A 9,105-nucleotide genomic window follows, 5' to 3' on the forward strand; every position below is an offset into this window, starting at 1 on the left:
CAAATGCAAATTAAATCATAGCATCTTGGTAATGATACAATGCAATTTTGTTTCTATATAAACCAGTGAATGGCCTCCATGTTGAAATGTCACCCTAGTGGAGCATCAGAGGCTTGCTCTCAGTCCACAGCTTCATTATAAATAAAAAAGACTAGTCGAAAACGCTTGTAAAATGTCTAGTGCATTAAACCTGAAAGCCAGCAAATTATTCAAGTCAACGTCTGTCTTTCTCTTAAGGTTGTAAAATTGATTCTTTGATTTTAAATGTTAGCTATTTAAACCACATAGCTGTGCTTTGATTTTTTTTAAACCACATAAAAAAAATCAACTGTCCTTGTCCAACTTTCTTTTTCTGGCGTATTTCACAAATTTTACTTTGCATGTGAAACAAGTAAACCTACACCTGTCAAATAAAATCTCGAACAACTTATTGACAAAATTGACCCACCAGCAAACTGCACCAGCAGAATGAATTATTTCATACAGATTCCTTTTTAAAACCCGTTTAACTCTTTACACACACACACACACACACACACACACACACACACACACACACACACACACACACACACACACACACACACACACACACACACACACACACAGTTCCCACTCTCATTTAAGTTGCATTTAATTTAAACTTTTAACACATGTGCTCTGATAAAAGTAAACATTTAAAGCTTAGTTAGTTATTTGGCGTATAAAGTAATATAATATAAACAAAGAAAGAAAGAAAGAAAGAAAGAAAGAAAGAAAGAAAGAAAGAAAGACGCACATTATCATCAACTCGCCAAAATGTTTCTGATAAGACAGCAATGAATTGTTTTAAAAAGTATGACAGCCTGGAAAATATATTGGCCCATGTGGCGGAAATTATCAATGAGGTTTTATTAGCCCCATTCATTTAACAGACCAATTTTTAAAACTGTCAGTGGAATATAAATTCAACTATTATTTTACACTGAATAATGTTAATACTTCAGAAAATGAGGCACACGGAGATATGGAACAGAATTGTTTCTTATTTTTTCCAGAATACATACAAAAAAATACCAATTCTCTTTCCAATGTGTACACCTGAAAAATAACGGCAATTTAAAATGTGGACAATTTCTGAAATTTAAGTAACAAACATGCATGTAAATTATTTTCTTCTCAATGAGACATTAAATAAGAACAAATACAATCATAGCAATTTCAAATTAACATCGAAATGAAGACCCCTACTTTAATTAGTACTCTAACATGTGTGTGTTTTCATTTTACCTATAGAGTTCAGTTTTAACATAATGCACTTTTTGAGTTGCTCAAATATTTTCCATTTGCAGCTATTATCGCCTGCTTTTAAGCCGACATATAAATAAATACAGTTGAAGTCCACGGATCCCGCCCATATTTAGCGCTGTTAATATAAAAGTCTTTATATTTGCATTCTTAGTACTATAAACTTTTCAAAGTCATTTTTTTTCCTCACTGGTATCCAAGCGCTGATGCTGTGGTGAGTCTCTGGCCATACAGTGCATAAGGGGAGTAGTATGGGCCGGTGGCAGCGGGGACGGGGACAGGGCCACCTGGGTTTGGCAGGGGACTTTTGGAGTACGGATGGTAGCGGCTGCTGAGTCCTAGCGCGTGATGCGGGCTCCTTAGAGCCAAAGTTCCGGGGCTCCCGGGGGCACCTGACGGTGGCATGTGCATATGGCAGGCCATGGCCGCTGCTGCAGCGCTGGCCAATGATGAAGACCCGGGATAACCAGATATCAACTTCTCCGCCCCAGTAAAAGCAGTGTGAGTCCTCAGGTGATTCAGGAGCTCTTCTGATGAGGAGAAACGCTTGTCGCACGGTCCATTTGCTGACACCCAATTACAAACATGAGGGAGAGGGTCGTTGGGGAGCATGAAACCATATGGGTACAGGGGGTGTCCGGTAAACGATGGCGCCGAGGAATGAACGCCATGCATGTGGTGTGTCGGGTACATTAGTGGGTAGCTGGATTTGAGGGCGTTAGCGGCCGCTGCAGCTGCAGATTCGTGCGTGCAGGAAGCACTGGCTGCGCCCGCTAAGTGACTGGCACAATGGTAACTGAGGCAGAAAGGGTCTCTGCAAAGGCTGGCTGACATGATGGACGGTGGAGAAGCCCCAGCCAAAGGGCTGGATCCAGCCTTACTGCAGCCCAGTGAACTGGCCAGCTGTGCGTTTACCAAGCTCCCTCCGTGGGGCAGGAAGTGTTGAGGGTAACCAGCATAGGCCCCAGCCAAGCTACCTGGGTAGCTCATACCAGCAGGAGGCAAAGGGAAAACTGTCTGTCCCGGTTTGTAAGGAGAAACCGGCGCCACAAGCCCTGACCCGAGAACGGATGCGGAGGATACAGAAGTTACACATGAGGAGTCCGAGGAGGAGGTGCTTTTAGTGCCAGGCGTCGTCTCCTGGTGTTGGTTGACCTCCACGTTAATTCCACCACAACTCACGCTTATCCTGCTGTGACTAGTGGTGCCAGACCCATCCGTAGTGCCATTTTTATTACAATCAGACTCTTTCTTTTCATCCCTATCTCCACACTTCCCCTCTGATGGCATGGGGGACGCAGAAGTGCTGGAGTTGGGGCTGCCTGTCCGCGGCGTAAACGGCTGGCAGGTGGCGCTCGGCACTCGGAAACCAGACTTCTCTCCGCTTGAGACGCCCGAAGACGAGTCCTTCTTATCTGAAGGCTTAGAATAAGGTTTGAAGCTAGATTTGTCATCCACACCGATGTCACTCATTTTCAAAGGACCAGATTTAGATTCCTTCTCACTAGATCCATTTGATGTTACGGAGGATAATTTGGAGGAGGGTGGTGGGTCCGGTTTGCCGATCTGAGAGCAGGTCTGCGCCAGCAGAGCCAACGGACTTTTCTTGGCATCAAGCTGCAAAAGAGATGACACATATGTTGATAAATGCTATTTAAACGCACATCGACTGCTTTCTTTTGTGATTACAAAATGTACAACCTGAGAGAAAGCCGTTGAATATGGGCATTTGCATTTCCAAACGGAAATGCATAATTACGCACGGCTCTTACGTGAACACAACTACAATCGTGTTGATTATTAAAAACAACCCGTGAGGCTTTACACATAGGCTAACTGTTTTAAACACCGGATTCACAGTTGGACAGGGTAGGCTATATTTACGGGATAACAGCTATCATGCTCCTAAAACAGTGGCACGCGAAGCACTAAGAACTGAAATAGCCATATAACATCGTAATTATACTGACATGAAGTAATCAAAATCTTCATCTTACCTCTATAGGACTAATCGGGGTAGAAGGCAAAGGCTGCAGATACTCCGGGTGCAAAATGTGTCCCGAGCGTGCGGTAAGCATTTTCAAAACCTTGATAGGAAGTCGGTTCGCTTGCCGTAGTGGATGAGACGGGGGCGCGGAGTGGAGAAAGGGCTTGTTGATGCTCACTGAGCTGCTATTCCGAGAACTGCTTCTTTCCCAGGCTACACAGATATCACTATTTATCAGGAAAGACGCCGAGGGCGACGTGATCATGTCCCAATTGTCAGGAAATGAAACTGCGATGCTTTCGTCAGATTCATTAAGAAAATCAAAAAAGCATCGAGCCTCTCTCTCGGGGATAAAGGGATCGTAAAACGGTTCAATAATAAGTAATCCTGGTAGTAAAGAAGCAAGGAGCGGCAGCTGGAAGGAGACAGTGCGAGGTTATCGCAGATCCGTGGCTGAGCCTTGCACCATGAGCGCTGCGCCTTCAGTGCGTCTATCTGCAGGTCCTCGCTCTGTACTTCCGAAGTACGAACTGGTAGAAATGTTCACTTCAAAAGCAGCTGAATTAGTCCGAGATTAAAGCCTTTGCCGCCTTCCAATCAAATGGGACCCTGAGGTGATTGGAGGGTCAAGGGGATGTGACGTTCTCCTCTTTGTAAGCGCCTATTTCGACAGCTCGGGGGAGGAGATGGGCTTAAATATGTTGGTTACTGTGAACGCTTACACTATTTCAGAGGTGGAGCTACGGGTTCTATGCACACCAGTCCAGGATACAGACTAGTGCGTGAATAACACAATAGATGAACAATCCCTCCACTAGCCTATTTAAATTAGAAAACATATCCTAATTTACTCACTTGAACACCTTTCATATCATTTCGTTTAAAAGGCCTGAAAGATGTCGTTGAGTTATGAGTGTGGACGTTAAATAAAACGGTAGGCTACTCAGTTTATTCCTTATTCCCCTTATTTTTTGGGTAAAGTTAAAACATATTTTATCATTAACATAATCATTTTCATCTTAGTCTGAAAGGCTATTATAAACGAATGTAAGTTATGATGGCATGATATTAGGTACTGGAAACTGACACATATTACGGACCTCTTGGATTTCCCCTTGGGGATCAATAAATTATCTATCTATCTATCTATCTATCTATCTATCTATCTATCTATCTATCTATCTATCTATATATCTATCTATCTATCTATCTCTCTATCTATCTATCTATCTCTATATATATATATATATATCTTTTCACTGCTCCATTGCCATTAACAGCTAAGAGAATACTCATTCATTAAGTTTATGTGTAAATATGTCATTTAGAATGATGTTGTTATCTTAAAAAGAGTTTTATTTGTCATTCCACAACACTGTAGCCCGAGAGACGCACGCAGTGCGCACGTCCAGCACTGGGACTTTTTCCTCCACCAGCAAACATAAAACCAACCATTTCAGCTTGAATTCCCTAAACAGACAAGCGTTGACAGGAATAGACCGATGTAGTGATGGAGGGATGTGAATGTCACATGTTTTCAGTATAATATACACCGCCCTTCTATTTCTATCTCCACCCCTCCGTCAAGTGTCAATTCTGCTCCACCGCAATCAATCAGTTATTTGTCAGACGCTGTCAATCCACCGCTTGATTTATGTCAGCTATTGTGGCTGATTAGATGCCAGTGTGACTGCGGGGAAAAGAACAAATGGGGAGAGAGACATTCCGCAAGAGACACCAAGTTTTCAGAGGAAATAAATCGATTCTCGAGTTAAGATTTAATTTTAAAATGCATCGACAATAGCCGAACCAGTCCAGACAATACGGGGCATAAAATTCAAAAGCTGAGGACTAGATTTCCATTCTGTCCGTTATTCTACAAAGTCTGTAACTTTTGAAGTTCTTCATCAAACACCTCGGAGTTTGCACACATGGTTAAACTTTAATAACTTGCAGACAGTCTAGTTCACATGTTAGCCTATTTGAAGTAGCTGTTAGGGCTTTAAGGTGCTAAAGTGCTTTTGCTATAATCGGCCGATTATGGTGTTAACAAGAAGTTTTAGGAAAAACACTGCTGCCATGAAGAAAAAAAAGCGTGTCCTTCATTCAAAATATAAAATAGCAAATACCACATGATTGATAATAATAAATAAGAATAGCAAGTTAAAATTGGCAATTTAATAATTTATATACCCATTATCTACTATTATGTAGCCTATCCTTCCGAAATAAGTTTGCTCAAACAATCTGCATGTAGACATTCATTCAGGAAATTATAATATGCAACAACCCGGTGAAACATCACGCTCTCTCAAAACAGAACCCTGTCCATTTTGGCTAAACGCATCTGCTATTGTGTTGTTTAAACCTGTCATCTGCCTCGGGCACACTGTCATCTGCAACAAGAATAACAAAGACGGGGAACAAAAAGGAAATCCAGACATTTTATATTGATGTCAGCTCGATTTTATTTACATACAATGGAAATGATTTATTTTCTTTAAGAGGTAGAAAAGCGGACAGGGAGAAAGAAAAGAAGAGAAATGGTCTGTCAGGCCGTTGAGAAAAGAAGTTTAAAATGCCTTGAACTATTCAACGCTGAGATGGCTAATCAGTATTGAGGCTCCAGGGCAATCGGGCAGCTTTTCAATGCGGTTTTCCTTTCATCTCAATCGGGATTGAGGCGCTCAATTAAAAGCCTATCAGTTTGTAAGTAAATCAACGCCTATCAAAGTTGTCACATCAAACAAAACGATTATTATTGCAACCCGCCTCTGCCATTAATCTCTTTCTGTGGTAATCTGCTTGACAGGTCAACTTGGAGAGCAAGAAAACCTGGAGTGGACAGTCAAGGGGCAAAATATATATATATATTTTTTGGTGGATAACAAAAAAACAACACCCTATATAAATAAACAACAACAACGTAGGCTAGTTGAGTTCATAATCTGCCGCAAATGCAATTTAGGATGAACGGTAGGCTACCGTCAATAAAATAACATAAAACTAATAATGTCTCCACATGGTTAACAAGTAAACAGTAATCTACTGCAATAATTAAAAAGCACAAGAGCATAAAGCCGTTTTTCTGCTACCAGTTAAAGATTGACTTCAGCTTATAGGCCTACACTGGTCTGCGTGGCTGACTACAGCTTTGTAAACTATGTATGAATAAATAAAAACAAGCAATAATTGTCTTCTCTATGAAAACATAGCCTAAGTCATCATGTGTAACTTAAATAAACAGCAGCTCCAAAATAGGCCAACCGTTTTCTGTTTTTGTTTTTTTTCATTTGAATGTAAGAGTTTGTAAGAAGGGGGAAACAAAGTCTAAATGAGCTCAGCTTCAAATGTTTTTAGTGTTTTTGTCTGGCAGTAAAAGGGGGGACGTTTCACAATATGCAAAGATGTGTGATTGATAACAGGCTTGCTGTTTTCTGCAAGGGCTGTCAGTCCGTGACACAATATGTGAGTTATTAGGGCAAAGAAGGGCAACCATAAATTTTCACTGTCAGGCGAAAACCCTCTTTATTGTCCGTATGACGAATAGGCTTCTGCACCAGACACCAAAATACTCGGCATTCCCCTTAAATGGGAACACATTTTTGCGACCATAATTCATGATATTTAAATAGAAAGTTTTAATATCCCCATATATTTCATAATACTGACATGTTTATGAATCACTCTCCGCATGTAAATACAACTATTTACATCTTGTGAGGAAATATGTTGGACTTGCATGTTTACTGTGAGCTATCTGCTGGGCCGACTTCTTGCTATGAAGCGAGGAAGAACACATTTCAATGCTGATTTATGTTTCTGTATAACCACATAAAATAGAAATTAAACAATTAAAAAACTTTCCTAATTGCACACTCAAATCTCACCAAGCCTATATTTCTATTTTTTTTTTTAAAAGTACTTTTTTCATAGGCTCAGGTTGTTTTGGCGCTCTTAATTACATAAAGTTATTCATATTTTTATCTCAGTCCGTTTTCACTCTATTAATTAGACCTTTTTTGTGGTAATATTACCAAAACCTTTTTTTCTTTTTAAAGAGACGCAGAGGCTATTATCTGCAAATATCAGTAGCCTAACAGATGAAATAGGATACAGGCTGTACATGATTATTAAAACCATTTAAGCGCATGCAGTAGAAAACATTTTTCTATAACTCCTAGGAGGAAGGAGAGGTTTACAGGAAAGTCCGTGACACGACATTACCTGGAATCATTTCCTACTAAGCTCCGAAGTAAAACGTCAGAGAGGTAAAAGGATAAAAAAAAAAAAATAACACTGTAACAACATTTAGACGTAGTCCTTCTGTCTAAACGAAACATTGCATTACATAAACACACCAACCATTACATTCAGTAAAATATGAAGCACCGCAAAGAGAACACAGTGGAGACTGAAGCCACGCAGACTCTCGCTCTCCCTCTCCGGGCAGCTGCAGGGAGAAAGTGAGCTTTTCCGCGTATGGGAGGTCCCGCGTGACGTCACACAACATGCAGCGAAGGGTTGAGAGAAGCAAAGGACCAACATGGTGTTCCCAAACTTTCTGACTCTCTCAACCAAATGCTACTGTGACCCTCAAGATATACAGTTTTACCTCTTTTCACCTATTAGCACAGCTCCAATTAGAGAAGCATAAACATAGCAGTGAGGTAAGCTGCTTTAGTGTTTGGCTGCCATGTCTGCTTGCATGCATGTTCTCAGGCCAGTGCAGCACATAGAATAGGGACTGAATGACCGAATGGATGAATGAAATATAGTTTGGTGACTAAAGTCTACAGTAATCCCCAATCCACCATCTTTCAAATAAATAAAATGAAAGTTAATAGGCAGAGTGTTATACAGGTAATAAACTTGATTGAGAGTCAAGCAGGCAAACACATAAACAGACATACCACGAGAGCATGCATTTATATTCCTTGTCAAAGAAATATATAGCCTATATTTGCATTAAAAAAAATCTTTGACACTAAGTTAGTGTGTAAGGAAAATGGCACAATGCAAGTGCATTTATTTATTAATATAAATAATATCAAACTAATTTATTTTACTTCAAAAGTTTAATAAAACAATATTTCTACCCCCTGCCACCTGTTCTTTGACCTATAGGTGAGGTTGCAGACCAACATAGGCCTAAATGAAGATTTGTTGCATATTCTGTGGCAGCAGGGACAAAATATGAATAGAAAGATAAGTGAAAGTCAAATAGATATATTTAATAGATATGATAATTACAATTTTTGCCATTGCTCAAAGACCCATATTAGCAATAATCACCCAGTGCCCATATATCTTTATCCAGTTATCTATACAATCAGGAAGTTAGAGATACATAATCAATTTGAACTTGGGTCATTTAAGATCAACGTTTTTACATACATACGTTCATGACGAGAATGCACTCAAAAACCCAGTGTATACTCACAGTGACTTTACATTTAATCTTAGAACTGTCTAGACACAAGCTAAAGCTCTTTACAGCATTTAAGAAGTACACATTGTTGCACTGTTGTACAACCATATGTGCAATACTGCAATACTGTAAATACATTTGACTATTTATTCTCTTTACTTATATTTATTTATTGTTTGTTTATCTTTAGAGTGTCTTGTACTTTTTTTCCCTTGTCTCTTGCTGCTGCAATAGTGTGAATTCCCCCATTGTGAGATGAATAAAGCCAGCAATGCCACAAACAAATACGTGATTGAGTTCAGGGTTGGTTCATTATGAAAAACATAGGCTAGTGGGTCCCAGGTAGGTCAGTTGGTAGAGCAAGTTCCCATATATAGATGTTTACTCCTGGACGCAGCGG

The 9,105-nt window shown here is 40.0% G+C and overlaps 1 protein-coding gene across 1 annotated transcript; it reads right to left on the reverse strand.

The window, feature by feature from the left end:
* Positions 1-308: 308 nt before the first annotated feature.
* On the reverse strand, positions 309-3,858 carry znf503 (zinc finger protein 503). The gene is made up of 2 exons (XM_039784774.1): positions 3,285-3,858; positions 309-2,904 (listed from the first exon to the last, which is right to left on the reverse strand). Exons 1-2 carry the CDS (start codon positions 3,537-3,539, stop codon positions 1,474-1,476), a joined length of 1,686 nt encoding a protein of 561 aa, XP_039640708.1. The 5' UTR covers positions 3,540-3,858; the 3' UTR covers positions 309-1,473.
* Positions 3,859-9,105: the final 5,247 nt, after the last annotated feature.

This window comes from Perca fluviatilis, chromosome 19 (assembly GCF_010015445.1).
Source record: "Perca fluviatilis chromosome 19, GENO_Pfluv_1.0, whole genome shotgun sequence".
NCBI lineage: Eukaryota > Metazoa > Chordata > Actinopteri > Perciformes > Percidae > Perca > Perca fluviatilis.